Source organism: Thunnus thynnus, chromosome 3 (assembly GCF_963924715.1).
Source record: "Thunnus thynnus chromosome 3, fThuThy2.1, whole genome shotgun sequence".
NCBI lineage: Eukaryota > Metazoa > Chordata > Actinopteri > Scombriformes > Scombridae > Thunnus > Thunnus thynnus.
The window spans coordinates 8,549,897-8,571,157 of record NC_089519.1 but is presented as its reverse complement, the minus strand read 5'-3'; the positions used below and the strand labels follow the sequence as shown (position 1 = coordinate 8,571,157).

Here is a 21,261-nt window from a genome sequence, read left to right as displayed (position 1 = left end):
TGGGTCTGAAGGGTCAGCTGGAGCAGTGGCAGGGGCCTACAGCCCATAGTGGGGCTCTACTAGCAGTTTCCCCCTTTGCTATTAGTCGAGAGACACCAGGGAGGAAAAAGTGCAGCCATACCAAGAGAACTGAATGACCTAAAAATGCATCTGTGCATTTAAATCAGGACCACAGAGGCAGAGATCTGGTTTCTATCCAATTTAATTCTTCATAAAACACATCTGAAAACAGTGTATTCATCGGCTTTCCCCCCCTGTTTACACTTACATAACACATGTCCGATCTGTGTCACATCTGAGAGAAGAATTTTAATTGGCTCATTTTTACCAGGTGCTGTGATACTAGCTTATATTACTAACTTGTGGGACACTTTTTTGACTTTGGTCCAATGACACTGAATCAGTGAGTGGCTCCCTATAGTTTTTGTTTCAGATGTTACATCCAAATGAGCTGTATGTCAAAGTAGGACGGGGATGATCTTATGTTACCTGAAGATGCAGACATTCTACAAAAAGTTCTGTTTAACCGATTAAAAAATGAAAACAATTAAATGAAACATGCTGTGAAAGTTCAGTTTTTTTCTTTACCTTGCATATCTTCCTGTAATTAGAGTCTATTTTAGGGTGGATGTCCCCTTTAATATTACTTTGGTAGTGTAAGTACACTGCATCTTTGAGAATAAATGCTTATGGCTGGTGCCAATTTCTCAGAAACAACAACAGTGATGAGAGAATTTCCCAAATGTCTCTAAAAATGACTTGATTGGTTTTACCTCGGACTTCTACGATCCATTAACTTCAATTTAATGATTAAATCATAAGATATCGTATAAAAGTAAGTATAAAGTCTTGAAGCTCGATCCTTTTTTGTTGTTTTATTCATTATTCATGTGTCCTATGCGGCCAGCTGAAGTGAAACACTGCTACTCTCTCATTGCCGAGCTCTGCTGAAGTCTCAGAAAAGTAGGCTCCATCAGCTGATTGTAAAAAGCGCTGGTGTCTTTCGGGCCTGTGAAGGGCCCGTCTTGGGCTTTTCCTCTTGCCAGTAAATGGAGAGACGGACAGTGTGCCCGGTGTTATCAATGAAGCCAGCCTCTTGGCTCTCCAAAAAGTGCAACTTGGAAGGCGTCCATGGCAGGGCATTAGGCCTGGAGGTTTGTGTCGTTTGTAATTTATAACACTGAGGGAAATGGGCAAGAGGACAATATGGAGAGAAGAGGGAGAGAGGGAATGTGGAAGGAGGGGGATGGGACTTGCTGCACAAGCAAGTGGCTCTGCTTCCCTGAGTGTGCTGCACAGAGCCTGGTTACTAGGCTGACCAAGCTGGAGGGCTTTCTCTCTCTCTCTCTCCAAGGCACAGCCTGAATGGGCCTTATTTTTCTTTTTGCTCGAATCAAAGTAAGACGCTGACTAGATAAAGATATAGTTGTCTATACGTATACATAAGTGCAAATGCAGAGACAACTAGCTGAATGAAGAAAGCAGTGCTTGGTTTAAAAACCTGGCACGTCGACAGCTCTATAGTGTCCAAGAAACAATGTGTTTGATAGCAGCTAAAAGCAGCTTTAGTGAACATCAGAGACTCAAAAGACTTGATACCGGAGATGCCAGTTAATTAACATGTATGGCTTTCATAAAGAGAGGTTTTCACCGTGCTACGACACTGCACCTCTGGAGCTCAATAACAGCCGGTGTGACAGACTGTTACTGTGAAGGAAATGAGGCTGATTTTCACAGCAAGTCTGGTATTTAGAGGGAGCTTCACAATTCTAATAAGACATAATGATCATTGCAATACAGTGATCATCATCATCATTCTTCTCCTCCTCCTAATCATCTTACAGCAGCACTAATAGCAGCAATTTCCCTTCATTTCATAAGAATGACATAATGCACAACACCCAAATGACCGTGATAATATCTTAATGACATAACTACAGTCAAAACAAACATGTTTATGACGTTTTCCCCCTCAAAGAGAAGGAAAAAAAGAATATGGCTTTTTACTTAGGGCTAAAAAATCTAAATCAACCATTGCAACATTTCTTTTAGAGAAATGAAATCTGCCGTTAAATGCAAAATAAGCATCGCCGAGTTGTCGTGTCGCGATGACATTACAGATTACGTTCAGGGTTTTGTGGTTTCACGCTTTGAGAGAGTTTGACTGAATGATCTTGAATTGACTTTCATCGTATTCCCTATAGATGCACTGTGCCATTAAATTCATAATTATTGCCTAGTACCATTGAATCAATGCTGGGAACATCAACAAGCAACAAGAACACAACACCGCAATAGTAATGAGTAATGTCATCAATATGCACATCTGAGAGATGTTTGCTCATTGTGTGCATGTTATAAAATAGCACAAGTTTTTTTTAAAGTTTGATTAAAAATGGTGTGCTCAAGTTTAAAGACATAAAACTGTTTTAATTCCCAGTCAATGTACTCATAATTTAAATTCAGGCCTATTTGTAACCGAGCAAGTCATTTTTTTACAAATGAAACGCCAACCTGTTCCATTACCAGCACATATTTCTCGGCCCTCGTCTGCATTATCACTTTTCAGCTGTTATGATAATAGTGCTTCGCTCATGTCTATTATGCGGTGTAAATAATTTATTAAAATGGAAAAAAAAAACACAGGTCCAGTGTGGTCTCTGTTTTGGGAAACGGCTTATTAAAAGGAACGTGGGGGTGGTTGCATTCTAGATTGCGTAATAACAAATTTTCCTCAGTAGTGCATGGCTACAGATCCTAGGCAACATGTGCTGGAAGCAGACTCAACTCCTTAACTACATCCACAACACAAAAGCCATTCTTCAGGAACAGTCGTCATCAGAGACTAACAGAAATGAAATGGGTCACTAACGAGTGTGAAAAGATGTGATCTGACATGTACAACTGTGCAGAAAGATGAAGAAACCCTCAGTGTAGTGTTTGAAATCTGTGTAATATAGATATTTTGATAACTTGAGACAATATATTTTCTTTAACTGAACAAATAAATCTTGTTATGAGGTTGTGTGAAATGATACCACAGAAATGTTCGTGCAAGGGTTTAGATTCAAACAGACTTCAGTAAAAATGTGCCTCAGAAATTCATCCTACTCACTTCTTTGGCACAATGTGGGACTTATTATTGAGTGACTCTGTCTTACAAAACATTCATAAAAGCCATTTGTCCCTTGACTACAAGTCGTCTTTTGATACATCCCAGTTACATACACATAAATCTGACATTCAGAGGCGAGGGGGTCAGATCAAGGAGGTTTAGATCAAGTCTTCCACAAAAGAAATTCACACCATTTGCTCTTCAAAGTGAGGTTTCATAACGTCATCTGGGGACTTTCAGAGGCTAGCATGTTCTATTTTCTATTGCACCTACTGTTAGGTGCACACAGGTTTGCCAAGTGGGGAGAATTTGGAGGCTAAAGCATTTTCCAACTAATGCCAAATATAGTAACACTGATGCAGCTGTTTGTATGGTGAACAACAAAAGCAGGAGTTGTAGCGCAGCACCGCGTGAAGGCAGAGCCTACCTGTCTAGAGACTCAGCTACATACAAAGCAAAAAAAAACAAAAAAAAAAACGTTTCACCTTCTCACCGTCACACAACACTGGATGGCAAATCAAGACGCACAGCGGACCACACTGGTGTTTCACTGTAAGATACGTAGTATGAGGTGCCAGGAAAAAAACACATGTAAAGACAAGTCATAATGCCAGATCAGACAGGCTTTGGGAATGCACGGTGCCTAGATTCACACTCCTCAACTGTTGTACTAATCGGGTCTTAAAAGCCTACTCCATGTTGTACCAGAATCTGAAGAATGTAGGCCAATTTCAAAAGCCAGTCTTCTAAACCAACAAACTTGGTCAAGGAAGTCCAAAAGTTCAATATCTAAATCATCCAATACTTAAAATGACCAAAGCCATTCATGCTTTTACGATGGCCGTGGAGGGATGTTACATTGCAATGATTACTGATATTTCTGAATAAACATGATTTATTACAATACTACATCACATGTAAACATTCCATAATACACATATTGTACAATTGTGCTATGGTGACTATGGCAACGTTAATTGCGCATCACAAGAAATCATATATTCCTATAATATTGATGGATATCAGGTTTTACACCATTAACTACAAACAGTGTACATGTGCATTGGGGCTGCAAATAGCAATTATTTTCATTATTAATTCATCAGCCGATAATTTTCTTGATCAATGGTTTAACATCTTCAAAATGCTTCTTTTGTGCGACTAACACTCCATAGCCAAAGACGTTCAATGTACGATCACACAAGACGAAAGAAAGCTGCAAATACTCACGACTGTTTTTCTTGAAAAATGTCTTAGACGGCAGATTATCAAACGGTTGCTGATTAATTTTCTGTAAATTGACTGATTGATTGATCAACTAATTGTTTCAGCTCTAATATACTTTATATTACAGCTAAAGATACTAAAATAATATTATAGAGTGGATCACTATATCATATTTATTACAGGATAATTATAGTATAGATTTCTTTTCTACTTGTTTTCATCCATTTCAGTATAAAAATCAACTTGCAGAAAATTGTCACCAAGTCACCTTGGTTAAGCATTCAAGGACACTCACTGATATCCTGAACAATGTTTTCATAAAAATCTAATCCAGAAGCCAAACAATGAGTGTTGTGACTAGATAATGTCAGTTCGGTTGGTTGTTTTTCAGTTAAAAGTTTGGCAAATATATCTGAAATCATGGAAATGTTAGAGCTTCTTTAAAGCTGCGCTAATCATATCAATATACAATCAATCTAATTACACATGTGTAATATGTGAGAGCCCCTGGTAGTGATAAATCCACAGAAAATGATCACCCAGCTTTGCATCTCTACCGTGTAGGGTGTTTTAGCATCACTATCATATTTAATTTGTTTTTTAGGCCCACAAACTCTGCTTTCATCAACCTTGTTTCCAGCAGCAGCAGTTGTTTTGTGTGAAAATGATAAACTCACTGCACACAACCTGCCCATTGACTGTATTTAAATGTCTCCACTTCCTGCTGCTATGCAAAAGTGAAGCCAAAATATTTCCTTCCTGGGAACTGCCATCTTGCCTGTGTGACGTCATTTGGAGCCAGAGTCTGCGCAATAATGTCGATGGAGGTTTGAGAGCAGCTGTCACAGCTGTCAATCATGACATCACACCCCCTCTTTATATCATCAAATAATTTATTAAAAACAAACTTATCAGAAAAATGATAATTGGGAAAAATTTACTTGACATTTACTATGGTTTTTTTAGTTTGGCTCATGTCCCATCTGCTAACATGGAGGGGGCGGGACTTATGACGTATACTGCAATCAGCCACCAGGGGGCGATCCAGATATTTTAGCTTTGCTTTTGGGGGTCTGTCATGACGTCCATCTTTATATACAGTCAAAACTTTGAAATTTAAAAGACAGGTGAATATTGGACTTGCATTTGACAGGTGGTCAGAAAAACAATTTCAAACATATCTGCTAGATGTGTAAATAGGAACTTGCTTGCTAATATTTTCCCCATAACAACTTTATAAGGTGATAATAATTCAATGTTGTGTTTTGAGCTTATTCAACCGTTCCAAAAAAACCCAATCAATTTAGTTTTAAACTCACCAAAAGATTTTTTTTGTCCCTGATTGCAAATGCGTGACCGTCTCAGGATGGTGACAAAAAGTAAAGGCAATGAAATTGTTACTGTGATGATTCACCTACAATATCTCCAGACAGCTTGAAGTCTCAGTAAAACATATGCTTTGGAAAGATTGCTGACAGTGATGTAAATTATTCATGTTTTGAAGTAAATGGGCTAGAAGATGCACAGCAGCTGGTCCTTTAACTGAGCTTCAGGAGAAAAAAAAATGTTGCCACACAACAAGTTGCTACAACAGCAGTTTTCTGCTCATTTTCTGAAGTTCTGCCAAGAGGGTTGTTTTTAAGTGAATATGAAAACATGTACTAGAATTAATGTTACAAAGATGCTAATTATAGAGAAGACAATGCTCAACAAAAGTATAGAACATTTGTTTTTCATTAACTATGCAGTGTGGCGAAATAATGGTCACTAGGCAAGATGATAATGAGCAAGAAACACAATTAATGTGATTTAAAAAAAACACACTATCTATATAAATGTAAAATATTGTGCTTTTTAAATTAACAGCATGTGTTAATGTGTTAACACGCTCTATTTTTAGCAACTTTTGTATCAAAATTACATTTCCCACTATAAAGAAAATGTACCACTAACGCTGCCTGCTGCAACACACAGTATAGTGAAACGCAGACAACCTTTGATTCAAGGTAATTAGTTCTGATAAAGTGAGCAGCTGGCAGGAGAAGTCCTGCTGAGTTCAAAGGGGTGTCCCTCATCAGGAAACATTAAGTGTTCTTACCAAACATGATGCCATTTAATCCCAACACTTTGTGCAGCGTTAGCACCAAGGGTTACCAGGCAAACACTCCCGACTCGCTTTCTAGACATCTGCTATGATACGCTTCACACAAACACCCCGAAAGAATAAAAGCATTTGAAGCAAACCATAAAACTGCTGTCAGTATTTTAACATGGTCAACAGGGGCGAAAAAAAAAAAAAAAGAGTTTCACTTTTAGACAAAGTACTGAGCAGAGAGAGCGTGAAGGCTGTTGAATCTGAATTAAGCATAGATTGGCCTATATTGCAGCAATCGGGGAACTAGTTCAAGACGTGCCAGACCTCATGTAGGCTCTTTTTCACTGGGGATCTCACTCTATAACAGTGAAGCATATATAGCCTGGGCTGTGAAACACAAGCTGAATGTAAGACAACATGAAAGACTGAAATTTTGGTTTCGGATATTCAACCGTTTTTTTCTCATAAAGGAGTACACCAGCAAAGGAGCACAAACACAGCACAACTAAAACTGGGAGCTTTAAGCGAGTGTTCTGGGTTATTGCCATAAGGGCACAATAGATCGTAGACGTGTCATAACACTGTGAATATTAAACAGTATTTATAGCACTGATAAGCAGAGTAAGAAAATCAATGTACACCAAGTTTACATGTTAGAGATAAGAACTGAGTGTTAGTGTCAGTGTGTCCGAAGCTCCGAGGCAGGGAGATCGTGTGGGAAAGGTTGTCCTTGCCAGTCCTCTTCTGGTGTGCCACATTCAAGTTAAACAAGTGGCTTGCCCTCCCCAGGGGCAGAAAGCACAGTGTGGTGGAGAAGAATAACCTGTGTATAACCTGATTTCAGCTCCACAAACATCCATACCGAAAGATCCCTTCCTCCTCTCTCCCCCAATGCTGGTAACACCGCATGTGAGTGACTAAGTGCCTGACTTTCACTTTCAGGAATATCACACATAACTTGAAGTCAGAGGGGCAGCTAAATTCCTGTTTCTGACTCAGCTACATGGTCGGGTCCCAAATGACACACACTGACCCACTCATTAACCGGTAAACCTGCAGCTTGACAAGCAGCCTCTGGATGACAGTAATTGTTGCAATCGCAGACCGAAAGCAATTAATGAAGGGGTCAGAAATTTCCAGAAAGGTGTCTCTCTCAATTTAAAAGCTCCCGAATGAATCTGACTGTAACCCCTGACCTAGGGCCTGGGTTGAGCCGGGTAAAACAGACGCATGAGCACATTGTCGGGATCAAGATCTGTACTAATAACTTTATTATTTCTTGTTATTCATGTTATCTTTTCTTTTACAGTAGCTCTAGATTGTTAAACCAAAAGTAAGCCTCAATAAATGGAAGAAAGAGTATTACAGAGAGTTATGTAATGTCGTTAAGTTCAGAATATAAGCATAGAAGCATCTCCTACAAACTCACAACTGTCCCGAAAGTTCAGATCCAACGCAAAGCAACACCTTTAAGCAGCCCGGCTGCTCCGTCACAATCTCTAATATGAGCGTGTTGTGGGTTTTTTGTAGCAGACTTCAGACGACTATGCAGCTCCACAAGCGGCATCAAATTAATTAACAATGACTTATAATACAAAGCACTTTGAACTGAGTGTGCGCTGAGAACAGAGCCAGATTGACGGGAAACTTTGACCCCGCAGCCCTCCCTACAACAGTTGCTTATGACTTCCATGAGAGGCTGAAGGCGAATTCCCTCTGGCGCAGGGCCAGCCGCAGACACGCTCTGCTTCAGCCACTACACACGTCAGAACTGGACCTATATGATGAAGTGCACTGGTAACATAATGTGAGCGTGTTGTTTAGTGGAAGGTAAGTCACAAAATACCAATAACTTGAGTAAACAGATACACCTGAGCCCACGTTAGAAATTGTTTCCAACATTTTGAAAATTTGAGATGATTTTCAATGAACCATGTGTCAAATAAAATTGATATGGAAAAAAATAAAGGAGTGAAGTAAAAAGTAAAAAATCTGATATCATTATAGAACATTGTTATTGAACAATAAACTGTATATCTGCTAACACGTGCAAAATAACACTCATTGTTAACAATTTCAAACACAAAACAAGCCACAAAAGACATTGAAGGAAAAATTCACCGCTGTGAAAATGATGATTTCTTAAAACTACGTCACCTATGAAGTAGAAATGTGCAAATATTTTTGAAATTAGTGCCCTGTGACTAGAAAAAACTTAGAAAAAGGCTGTAGAGTCCCTATATTGCTCTTAAGGGGGAATCCTACAACAACCAGAATGCATTGTGCACATCTCCTCCAGTGAGCTACTCACGCTATGTTTACGACAAATTGAGAAGCGTTATATATCTTTATTGAGGTTTATTTACTTCCAGACTCTGTTGCGTCTGATTCAACAGCGCGATATTCAGCTTTGTATCATGAAACTAGTTTTCTTCCAAATATACTGATATTTTAAAGTATTAGTAGTAGTTTGATATTTTAGTGTCTGCTTTGCTCTATTGCCGGCGTAACATGGCAGACGAGTGTTTTTGGAGACTCACATTTTACCATCGTTGAAGGCATCACTACTAAAAGTGAGGAAACATAGTGTTTGGTCCACTAGATCACACGTATTGCGTCACTTTTGCCAGCAAATGAGCGGGGAGCTCTGGGTGCAGGCAACGTGGAGGGAAGTTAAACATTGTTCATTTGAATATATTCTGCCCATATTGTGATGATACTGTTACATTGACTTCATCCTGTGCCAAGACTCAACTTAAGTAAATATCAAAAGCAGGTACATGGTTAGCAAGTGTTTTGGGTGCAGAAGAAGAGATGTGACTCTATGCATCAGGGACACATGCACTCCAAACCATAACTAGAACAGGTCTTGGTGTTTTGTGGTTTAAACAAATGGTGAAGATGCAGTAGACTGTGACTGGTCACTGATCCTGCATCAGCTAATCAATTTTAGCTTCCGAAATCACAGATCTTACTGGAATGAATATTCATTGCAAGTTTCTGTGAAAGCTGTTGTCTCTGTGTCACTGCACTGAAGATAATTTTGCATTCTGTGGCTTCTGATTTTAGTTGCTGGATGTCTATTGACACCTCTATTTTTGATTTTCACCAATTTTCATGCAATTTTTTACTTTAGTGCTTTACACTTAAACTCACAGGTACACACATATTTATCAAACAGTTGTAATACTTGAGAAAGAACATCTCAACCATCAGATGTTCATAGTCAGCTTTAACACAATAGACTGGTGTGATAACAACTGAGATGAGAGATACCGCGGGGGTCATAATCTGTAATAATGTTACTGTAATACTGTAGCACAACATGGGATAGTGCCACACTGCAACAAATCATCAGTTGTACTTGCTTTGCTCAGGAAACAAGCTCAAGGGAATTAAAGTATGTTTTCTGCTGCTAGTGCATGTCTGTAAATAGTCAGCTTTGATGAAAACAAACAAACCCCCCCCCCCCCCCCCAACTAGTATATTATGTAATGCTAATTTGGCATGGAGAGCTACACCTAATTTCGGGTAATGGAGCTCGGAGCTCAATGATTTGTTCTGTTTTTCTTTCCCAATTAATCCTCTTAAAGCAAAGTGAATATTCTAATGAGCACACAATGCATCAATCAGGGTCCCCCCCCCACCCCCCCACATTTGAAATATTTGTAAATCAGTTGTTGACCAGGTGTGCTCGTGTATCACTGGGTCACTCCTTTAGCTGCGGATTTGGGGATAAATAAAGTACAGACTTACCAAATCTTCAAACACTGCCAGGAATAACTTAGTCAGAGGCCACAACAGAGAGGTGGGTGGCTATGCAAAACATCAGGTAAACTGTGGGTGAGGTAAACATCTTTCTCAAACGCCATGCGCATACACACACACACACACACACATACACAACACATGGGGGGCTCGAGGGTGTTAGAGGCTGTTATTCATTATCCACACGACTGCATTCCAGGGCTGGACAAAAGGAGTTATCGCCACCATCACTCAGAGGCAAGCACAAGAGAGGTAGAGAGGGATTTAAGCAGGTTCTCAAACAAGATGCCCCCACCTGATAACCTTAGCACTGCTGTTGCACCATTCCCACATGTCCTAATGCATTCACAAATCAGAGAGAGAGAGAAGGGGGGGTGGGGGGGGAGTGAAGGGAGGGAGGGAGGGGAAAGAGTAAGAAAGGTTGAGAGGAGGAAAGCAAGACAGAGAGCAGGAGGAGAGAGAGAGAGAGAGAGAGAGACCGTGTGAACATTAACACTGAATGGAAGCGATGGAGAAAGATAACGAAGCCGCCGCCTCCTCCTCCCCTTTACAGGAAGTAACCAGTGAGGCTGTGGCAAGTGCACCTCACTAGTGATGTGGCTGCTCTGTGAGGCGGGCCAGATAAGAAGTGCCAAAACAACCCCATCCTCCTCCTCCTCCTCCTCCTCCTCCTCCTCCTTCAGTACCTGGAATTTCTTGTGAAATCTTGATGAAGACAAGAATTGTCCTCCTGCATCTATTCCTGTAAATCAGGTTCTAAACATTTTGAAATTCACCCCCAAAAAACTTGACCTTTCAGGGGGTCAGAGCAGCACGGCCAATTGAGTGCAGTACTGGAGGGACAAGCTGTGACTCCCACCATCTGAAATGTACTATTACACAGCTCACCTGTGTCCTCCCTCCCTCATCCAATAGGAGGAGGGAGGGAGGACAGGTGAAGGGTCAACCTGCTTGTGCAATGGTCACTAAAGGGTCAAGAGAGATTTAAAGTTAAAATGTAGAAGCTATCTAACACCTTTATCTATAGTGTGCTTTTTCATTTCAGAATAGCAGATAAAGTCATGTCTAGGTGTCGAGGGTTGGTGTGAGTGTACTGGTGAACTGCAAGACAAAAACTTTTCACACGTATAGTTAATATATGAGAAATTATCAGAGGTCTGTCTGACTGTCTCACCTTTTTTAAACTCCTCCAGCATTGCGTCCAGCTTGGTGTCATTGAACACAAAATGCAACGGGTGGCTGTAAAACTTTGTGATAGTTTTAAGCGGGGTGCAATCATCCGGGTCCACAAACGCCAGGTCCTTGACGAAGAGCTGATCCACTATGTTGGACCTCTCGCCCTCGAAGACCGGGATGCGCGTGTAGCCGCTCTTCATGATCTCGGACATGGTGTTGAAGTCGAGGGTGGCATCCCCGGGGATCATGAAGCAATCTCTGAGCGGCGTCATCACGTCCTCCACGGTCTTAGTCCTGAGCTCCAGCGCGCCCTGGATGATGTTCAGCTCCTCCTTCACCAGGTCGTTGTAGGGGTCCGTGACGCGCAGCATCTCCAGAAGCTTCTCCCGGTTGTACACGGTTCCTATCTCCTGTCCGAGCAGGTAGTCCAGCAGCTTGCTCACCGGGTAGGAAGCAGGAAAGGTGAGCAGCATGAAGAACTTGGTGAGGAATATGGTGTTGGCGCCGACTGCGAGGCCGTGTCTGGAGCAGATGGCCTGGGGTACGATTTCCCCAAAAATCACTATTCCAATGGTGGACATGACCACCGCAATCAACCCCGACCCGGCTATATCATCCAGCAGGATGGTCAGCGTGGTGTTCACCAGCACGTTCCCGAGCAGAAGCGAGCACAGTAAGTAATTCCCTTGGCTCCGGACCGGCTCTATTTTTTTGGCGTAATTCTTCTCCCTTTCCGTGCCGCAGTTCTGGACTATTTGGAGCTCCATGGGGTCCAGAGCCATGAGCCCCAGGTTCAACCCACTGAACATACCCGACAGACACAGCAGCATGGAGATGAAGATGACCTGGAGCCAGAAAGGCAGCAGAAACTTCTTCTCCTCCACCACTATCACGTTGGTGTCATCCCCGTCGTGGTAGATCCAGGTGTTCTCCGTCCACGGGTCGTGCATCCCGGCCACGGCCGGTGTGGAGGTGGCGATGCAGAGGTAATACGCTTTACTCCTCTCCGTCTTTCGCAGAGGTTTGACCTCGATTTCAACTATTCCGGACGTCTTTCGATTCAGGATGATGTTGGGCAATATAATTATATCCGAAGTCCTAATACCGCAGGGATGCAAGCCGGACGAGTCCTCTTGGCTCTGGTTATCCCCCGAGGAGCTGTCAAGGCTCCCTACCGCCCGGCTCCGCTCATGTTCCGTAAAAGCAATTTTGGACCAGGTCTCGTTGTTGATGTTCTGCCCGTACACCCTTAATTTCACCCGGGAGCGCTCGCTCACCCGCAGGTAGCCCCTATCCATGAAGGAAATGTCGTCCGTGTCCTCCAGCCGGAGCCCTATGATGACGGTCTCCTCGGACCCGTCCTTGCCACTTGTCGGGGTGACACAACAGCCGGTGACAGTTAAGAAAATCATCGCCAAAGCTCGGACCCGGTTAAGTGACGCCATTTTTGCAGCGGTGGGTGCTTGGGATAACGGCTCTGCCATATTGATAACCATTGGCAACCAACCTCCTGAATGAAAAGGGCTTTTAAAAATCAGAGCCAGTCGGAGTCCGCCTTCATCTCCGCCGAGGGTTGCCGTGACTCGTGCATCGGGACCTGCTCGTTCCCACTACGTGTCCGACACTGATGACTCGCGAGCGCAGGCTTATGGGCCAACTCGTGCCTCCCCTGATGTCCCCGAGACAGGCGACGGCGGCGACCAATCAGAAGGCCCCGTTGACCAGGGGGCGGGGCGTCCGCAGCCTCCTTGGCGAATCAAATTCCAAAACAAGTGCACAAGTGCACCTCATGTTAAGAGACAGACAGAACTCTACTCGTGACTTTTTTTTAAACATATATCCAACTGCAGGAGATAATAACCACTGTACATGATGAAAATGTGCTTGTTAGGATGTAACATATCCATAGGAATGGACACAGTGACGTGAATACCTGCACAATATGATGCAATGCAATTAGGGCTGCAACTAGATTACTGTCATTATTGATAAATGCATCGATTTTTTTTCAATTAATCGTTAAATTGTCAGAAATAAATTACAAAAAAAGCTCAAAGCTCTAGGCAACGCCCTCATATTATACATACTGTCCAATAGCCTAAACGCCAAATATGTTGAATTTAGATGTGATAAATCAGAGAAAAGTAGCAATTTCTCACATTTGAGAAGCTGGAACCACATAATGTTTGGCACTTTAAGTTGATAGATTGCTTAACAATTCAAAAAATGTTGCTTATCAATTTTGACAATCAGATAATTGATTGTTGAAGCTGTAACTAAAATAAATCTCATCATATAATGTTAAATTTATCTTGAGACTGTCAGGTGTTGATTCAACTACATCATTTTCTGCCTTTATGTTCTTTACTTTTTGTATCTTGTATTTGTATTTTTTTGCATTACAGTTCATATTGGATCATGCAGATGTGCCTGTGTCCCCTAGCAATAACTCAAAACTATATACCCTATAGTGTATAGTTAAAAATGGGTGGGGTGGACTTAACTAAACCTTTTTTGTTTCGTGGAGTTTTCTGACATCATGTAACTCCCAATATAGCTCCACTCATCTTCAACCAGATCAGAGATCTGTTTGGGTGTACAAGACCTTAAAAAGCACAGAACCCCTGATATACAGTATGATCAACAATATTTATTGTCCTGTAACAGAAATTAACACCATAATTAATAATGCTAATATTAATTAGAACACATTATGTAAAAACCTATCAATAAACTACCTAAATAAGTCTGTTAAATTAGAGGTATTACAACAGAGTTAGTGTCATTTCTTAGGCAAAGATGGCACAGTCATGATGAAGGTGTGAAAAGAACAGGTATGAAATTCAGATATCTACTATTGTAGAAATGTAAATGCAAATGAAAAAAAGCATTATAAAATGAAGGCACCACATTATTTTACAGTTTCTAATACTGCTCAGGATTGTTTTTAAAATTATGATTATTATTTGGGTATTTGGTTTTTGCCTTGATACAAAGCTGTCATTCTGTTTATGAAACATAATTATGACAATAAATTATATGCATATCTTATTAAGGTAAGGAATAATTGTCACTGTTAAAATCTTAGGTCATTTTAACTACTGTTATGATAATGTTATGATGCTCTCTGCTCTCTTCCCACCATCACTTGCAGCAGGCAACAGACTGTGTGCTGCAGCATCCCCCTGTGGCTGAACCTGGACTTTCTTTATCCAGCTGCAAGACCAGCTCGAAAGGATCCACGCTGCCTGCCTGTATGAACAGTTAAACAAAGTAGAAGTCATTGGGAGTTTACTGTTTCATATTATATAATTCCACTGTTTCATCAAAGAAATGATCAGGAATGGGAAAAAAAAAGATTAATGTGGGATTCATAGATTAAAAACAGATATGTTCTTTCTCTTTTTCTTATTTTCTGGCAGTAAAAACCAATGATTATTCTGAAAATTCTGTAGAGAAGAAGCTGATATCAATTGAGTTCATCAGTGTACGTTTATTCCTCAGAATCTCAGAATCTGGCTCAGAATCTCTTTTATCAGACACTGGTTGTTCATTAAATCAGGATTTTACAGTAGCTGTGCTTTCAAGAACAAGACCAAAGGCTTTTTATTACCATTATCACCCACTAGCTGTGTTGATTAGAGAAAAAGTACCTCGACCTGATTTCACTTCAGAGGGGCAGTCCAAAGGTTGAGCCATTGGACAGACCACTCAGATTACTCATGTACTCCACAAATCTAAATGGAAATCCCTCAACAGCTAAATGAAAAGTGTCATCGGTGATTTAAGTGTTAGGGTACTCATTGAAAAATGTATAGTGGTGTTTGTAGATGTGTGTGTGCACAGATTGACCATGAGAGCTGATAAGATGGCATTCCTTTAGCTGAGAAGAGAACATTCCTTCCTGTTCAAGGTTCCCCAGCATGACTCCACAGTCTGGTTATGACTCCAAGACAGCTGCTTGACCTTGTGCTTGTGAATGTGTGCATGTGTATGTTTGAGTGGGTATGTGGGTGTGTGCGTGAGAATGTGCGGCATGCTTTCCAGTACACACATGCGTGTGTGATTATGTGCACAGTTAAGACAGTGGGGCTCTCTGGGTGTGTCACATATTTCAAATGGACAACACAAACATACTGACCTCTAGTGCTCAAAGAGAAATCAGACAGAGACATTTTGACATCCTTGAATTTCGATGGAGATTGAGAGGATGGCTGTGACACTGACCTTAGGTTTGACTCCACAGGGCCCACAGGGGCCTCCCGGTGGCTGGAAAGTGAAGTCTTCCGCGAATCTGGAATGGGTCAGGATGCTGGCCACCTCTCCATCCACCTCCACCACTTCTTCGGCCTGTACAATACACCCACACCTGACATAATTTGCTTTCAGTGCATGTGCAGAAGAGATTTAACAGATGGTGCTACAGACCTTGAAGGTGTACTGACAGTCAAACTGGAAGCTGTCCTCTACCCCTGTAATGCTCCCATTATATATAACCTGACAGGGCTTGGTGCTGCCCTTAGGGAGCTTAAACAGGCGGTACGTGGCAGAGACAAACTTGAAGTCACCTGTATTATCAGAACAGGCAAAAGAGAATCAATAACTGCATCAGAATCATAAACCTGAAATACATAAATCTATGAGTTACTGATACATTAATTGAACAATGAACTAATGATCCTTAGTCAGCACTGTACCAACGCAATTATCAGTTAGCGATAATGGTTTAGTAGAAGCCAGTTTAATGTATATAAACTTATGTTAAACATTAAACAGAGCTGTACAGCACGTCAAATCTAACCCTATCTTTGTAAATCTAAATAATAAAAACATAAATCTATCTATCTACACCACAATAACAATCAATAATTAAAAAATAAACAATTACGGTTTTAGTGTTCACATCACTCACACTAGAAATATAGAAGAAAACAATATGAAGTCAATTTAAAAATAATAAGCATGGATATAAAATCTGGTGTTGATGTAAAACACTGTCACACAATGCAAAAAACAACAAAAAATAGTGTAGCTGGTCAAAGCCACTGTGACAATGTTAAAAAACTGCAAATGTGGGCTCAGGTAAATCTCTAAAATCAAATAATATAGTAGTGGCATTTATAGATTTTTCTATTAGAGTTTGGCAGTTGTGTTCAAAACTGATTGACAACCACTGACACACACGTTGCATCATTTTCTGTTAGTATAAAACCATACAGTACAATAATTTCTTCCTAACTTCTAGAGTCGTCTACTGTCAACATTACTAGACAGTGTATATTATATGGTATTAACATCATATTCTTCTGAGTAAACATTGTTGTTAAGAAAAACGTTATACATGGCCTAATTTGGATCCACAGAAGTAGTAATTCATAGTTACACCGAATTACATGTCACTTAACACTTGCTCAAACCTTAAAGACCCTATATACCCCTGGTCCATTCACACAGGTGTTTTTACTTATTAAGGCTAATTAGACCAGTAATAGACCAGTAATAAGGAATAAAGAATATGAGCCCATACATAAGCGGGCAGTCATGAAACAAGCAACAAAAATCAATTTGGACCCTCAACATCCCCTCTTCCCTGAGTATGAACCTCTGTCATCAGGAAGAAGACTCTGTGTGCCAAAGTGCAAATCAAACCGATTGAAGCTATCGTTTGTTCCAGCCTCTGTCAAGCTGCTGAACGTTAATGCTAAATCTTAGTGTAATAGGGCAATGTGCAATAAATACACAAGCGCTTTAGCACTTAACACTTTTGCATTTTAACTCTTACAGTTTGTTTTTAATTGTCAATGTCAAATGTCAGCAACAGACTGAAGGACAGTGCCCAAGACAAATTTCCCCTCGGGGACAATCTACTCAACTCTACTCTAGACCCCTGTGTAGGCATATACAGACTAGGCTTGACTGACATCTCTCTCACCGTCCTGTTAGTTTTGCACCTGTCAGGGCGGGACAACTATTATTCTCATTGGTTCACATAATTCTCCTCCGCCTTCAACCAGAGCAGAAGTCTAATTAGCCAGAATAAGTGGAAACGCCTGTGTAGTTATGCAGAGCCTTTACAATAATTTTAGTTTAGCCACAATCTAGGCTGACACAATCCAGATATGCATAATTAAGAGAGTTTAGACTTAATCCAGTTAAGTCTTAAACACATTGTAATGCTGGTGCAACAGGATCAATTTCATCAAGCGTAAAAATTAATGCTTGTTAGTGTAACCCGCCCACAACCTACGGAAAACAGAGAAAACAACGAAATACGCGGAAACAAGAAAATTGAATGAATAAGTAATATAGAAAGAAACTAGTATCAAACCCAGAATGTCTTGCAGCTCTTTGTTGTCAACAGTGATGACATTGGCTGTAACCAGCCTCGGGGGGCTGAAGCCCACTTCCTCAGCCAATCGCAGCAGATCCTTCCACCAGAGAGCTCCACCAAGACACTCACCTGCCAAGATAAACTACAATGTGATATACTGGCAGGTGTCTGTAAGCTTTTATGGCAGTAGGATATTAATGTGACACACCCCACAGCACTTTGTGATTTTTAATTTCCTCTGTTAGTCTTCCACTGCTGTAGACGTCACTGAAGTACAGCTCACCACCATCCTAACCATCAACAGAGGAGCAGTGTTAAGTAGTGAACATCGATGCGTTTGTCATGTTTTGTGAGATTTGATATGAAAAGCTAAGTGAAAAGCGGTGTACCTTGAGTACATGGTAGGCTTCAGCCAGTACTTGCTTTTTGTCTGGAGAGAGATTCACCACACAGTTGGAACTAAGTGATGACAGGAAGTCATATTTTCAAAACAGTTTCTCTATAATTGAACAGCATTAAAATAAGAAGCAAAGAGAGTGAGAAAGGGACACAAGAGAGACATCTTACATGATGATATCAAATGAGCTCCTTTCCAGACCCGCCTCTGTTAGGGCCTCAATGTAGCCCTGGACGAAACTGACATTGGGCTTCTTGTAGCCAAATTCTTGCATGTGGTAGTCAACGTATTTTCTGGCCACTTCAAGCTAGAGGAGAACACAGACTAGTATGAGGTCTCTCTGTTTCATTTTCAACAGTCATGTGGTACTTACTTGTCAGGAGCTAATAATGTTCGGTTGCACTCATATCCCAATCTGCCATGTTTACAGCAGTAAATGAGTCAAAATAAGTCCTTAAAGGACAGGTGCCCATATGAACATTCAAACAGGTTTTGCTTGCTGTAATCAATCTTCCTGTTCATACTGTCCATTAGAAGATCCCCTCCAAATGCCTTTACAATGTAAGTGATGGGGGGCAAAATCCACAGTTTATCTGAAGATAATATGAGGTTTCAGCCATCTGAGTTAGTCAAATAAAGTGTACTGTATATCTTCCAGAGTCACAGACTTAACAGACAGTAAAAAAAAATTCCCTCTTTGTGTCTCGACGGAAAGTGTTTTCCTATTGAGTTGCAGTGGAAGAATAGTAACAAAAAGAGGAAATTTGGCATTAAGACAGTAACTTTGAAAGATACTGACTTGATTTGAGTAATTTGGACAGTTGAAGCTTCATATTATCTTCAGATAAACTTAAATACACTTTAGTATAGACGGAGGGCTCTGGATTTTGTCCCCCATCTCTTACATTGTAAGATCATTATGAAGGGATCTCTTAATGGTCAGTATGAACAAGAGGAATGATTATGGCAAGAAAAAACATTCATTTGGGCTCCTGACTATTGTTCTAAACCAGACTTGAAAAATTGTGAACCTGTCCTTTAAAGACATACTATGCAGGATTTGTCGGTTGCCTTTTGCAAACACAACATTCACAGTAGGCTCCTCCTCCCTGGCTAAACGACAACAGAATGAGCTGAGAGCAGCGCTGGTCGAACAAGCTACAGAGTGAATGAAGAGAGGGAGTGATGCTAGTGAGAACAAAGCAGTGAATCAGATAAATAAAATGTTATTTTCTGATTGTTTTACGGCAGTTACAGTCTAAAGCACAAATAAACACGCTCAAACCTCTGCACAACCCTGCGGGAAGGTGTCATATTGCCGGATTTTGTGTGAATGCAGGGCTGTGGCCTCAATGCTCTGCGTGTGAGTGGCTCACCCTCGCCCTCAGTCAAACAGACACACAGACCTGCAGCTCTTTATACATCCATGACACAAAGACAGAGAGCAGAGGAGAGAGACGGAGAAAGTGATGTAACCTGGTCGCTATGCTGTGAGTCTTGACCTCACACCCTGCGCACTGTTATTGGCTGGGGGCTACACACCCACTTCCCAAAGGTTGACGCCCAGAAATGTCCCACACACAGAAAAATAATAAGAAAATAAGACAATACAGGCAGAGCGCAGGGTGTCTATTGATACAGACACCACCACACCCTTCTAGTGGGTGATATGTGATTTTTTTGTATGACACTATACATTGTTTTTTAGGAAAATCTTGCATGGTATGCCTTTAAGGACTCATTTTGCAGTCAAATAACTTGTCATTTACTGCTGTGAGAAATTTTGTCTTTCAGAATCCAGAATTGGAGAGTTGTTGCTTACAAGACATTAGTAGCAGTCTTCACTAATGGTTTCAGTTGCTATATTGAGTTTTCCACATAAATATTTAACATGGATCGAGATGTTACTGCAGGCAATCAGTCCACTATACTGTGATGCTGACATACAGTACCTGGTCCTCAGTCATGTCAATGCCGGTGACATGACCATTCTCGCCCACCAGCTGACTCAGCATGTAGCAGTCCCTCCCACTTCCACTGCCCAGGTCCAGTATCCTGCAGCCCTCCAAACACTCTGGCACCACCAGACCACAGCCATAGTACCTGAGGGAGAGCGAAACTCATTGTAAGTATCTCTGCAACAGTCCCTTTTTTTTAAATAAGTGTAAGTACATGTGAAGCAACAGCAGAGAGTGCAACAGCCCATTAAACCTGTCAGTGACTTCAGGGTGCACTTTCTTCAGAGCCTGGCGGATGAAGGCAGGGATGCGCTGGGCTGGAGCCACACAGGCGTTGCTCTTCAAGTCTGAGGATTTCTTCAGCACCTTGCCATAATAATCCTGCATGTGCAGGAAAAAAGTTGGCAATAGTTACTCCAGCAGGTTGTCAAAAAATAGTAGATGGTAGGTATTGCATAATTAATCATTACAGACCACTTCTACTCTAACGTTAGCATGAATGAACACCACTGAACATCAAAATAATTAAGTGTTTTAGCTTTTAAAGCCCTTGAGCTAGAATGGCAATAGTGTAATGTACATGTGATGCATGTTATCTTACCTTGACGTCCACGTGAATGGTGGTATCAGCGAAGCCTTTAGCACTACAGCTTTAAAAAAGAAATTATTATACGTTAACTTCAATTCACACGTTTAGGAAGTTAGTTAGCTATCTGCTAACTGCTAACATGACTGTTAGCTAGCTGTTAGCTACGGCTAAAAGTTATATGTAGTATTCACCATGTTTAAAGTGTAAGTTATTCATTAGAACGTAATATTGCGTAACTAACGTCACTATGAATTAAGGGCTACGTGTCACGTTAACGTTTAATGGTGGAAACAACAACACGCCACTCGCTGTTTATAATGTTAGCTACGTTACTGTACTAACAAATGGAGACAGGAGGCATGTCAGTAGGTTGTTTTTACCTCTTGTCTTCAGACATTGTCCCGACTGCAAACAAAGTCCACAAACTGTCGCCGAAAGAGCTGTTCCGAGGTTTACTGCCTGCATAAAATGAACATTAGACTGCACATATCGTGCTTCCTGCTCAACAGCAAACCCTGTCCCTCACTGTCTGGAATCACAGCTGAACTCTGATACAGCATGTAACTTGCGTAACATAGGCTACTATGTTGCATGTTATATTTGAA

General features: G+C 41.0%; 2 protein-coding genes across 5 annotated transcripts in view; both read right to left on the bottom strand.

Annotated features, from left to right (window-relative positions):
* The window catches only part of cnnm2b (cyclin and CBS domain divalent metal cation transport mediator 2b), a 43,168-nt gene extending 29,925 nt beyond the window's left edge, over nt 1-13,243 (bottom strand). For 2 of the 4 annotated variants that reach the window (XM_067583890.1, XM_067583891.1), the window contains exon 1: nt 11,380-13,238. In XM_067583890.1, the coding sequence (XP_067439991.1) occupies nt 11,380-12,877 (1,498 nt within the window). In that variant the 5' untranslated portion in view covers nt 12,878-13,238. Of the gene's footprint in view, nt 1-10,124; nt 10,542-11,379 lie in introns of those variants that run through there. The other 2 variants (XM_067583893.1, XM_067583892.1) reach the window with 2 other exon arrangements.
* Nucleotides 13,244-14,011: 768 nt separating this feature from the next.
* On the bottom strand, nt 14,012-21,197 carry as3mt (arsenite methyltransferase). Its single transcript, XM_067583913.1, has 11 exons — nt 21,037-21,197; nt 20,669-20,717; nt 20,321-20,448; nt 20,062-20,212; nt 18,280-18,416; nt 18,102-18,171; nt 17,921-18,002; nt 17,710-17,841; nt 15,810-15,949; nt 15,609-15,731; nt 14,012-14,633 (listed from the first exon to the last, which is right to left on the bottom strand). The coding sequence occupies exons 1-11, from the start codon at nt 21,051-21,053 to the stop codon at nt 14,526-14,528; spliced, it is 1,137 nt and encodes a 378-aa protein (XP_067440014.1). The 5' UTR covers nt 21,054-21,197; the 3' UTR covers nt 14,012-14,525.
* Between the last annotated feature and the right edge of the window lie 64 nt (nt 21,198-21,261).

Excerpts from the sequence above, each read along its gene's own strand:
- as3mt (XM_067583913.1), bottom strand. Across the intron at positions 20,449-20,668 it reads CCATTCACGTGGACGTCAAG|GATTATTATGGCAAGGTGCT; the intron begins GTAAGATAACAT and ends CTGCACATGCAG. Across the intron at positions 15,950-17,709 it reads AGAGCTGCAAGACATTCTGG|GTGACTTCAAGTTTGTCTCT; the intron begins GTTTGATACTAG and ends CTGATAATACAG.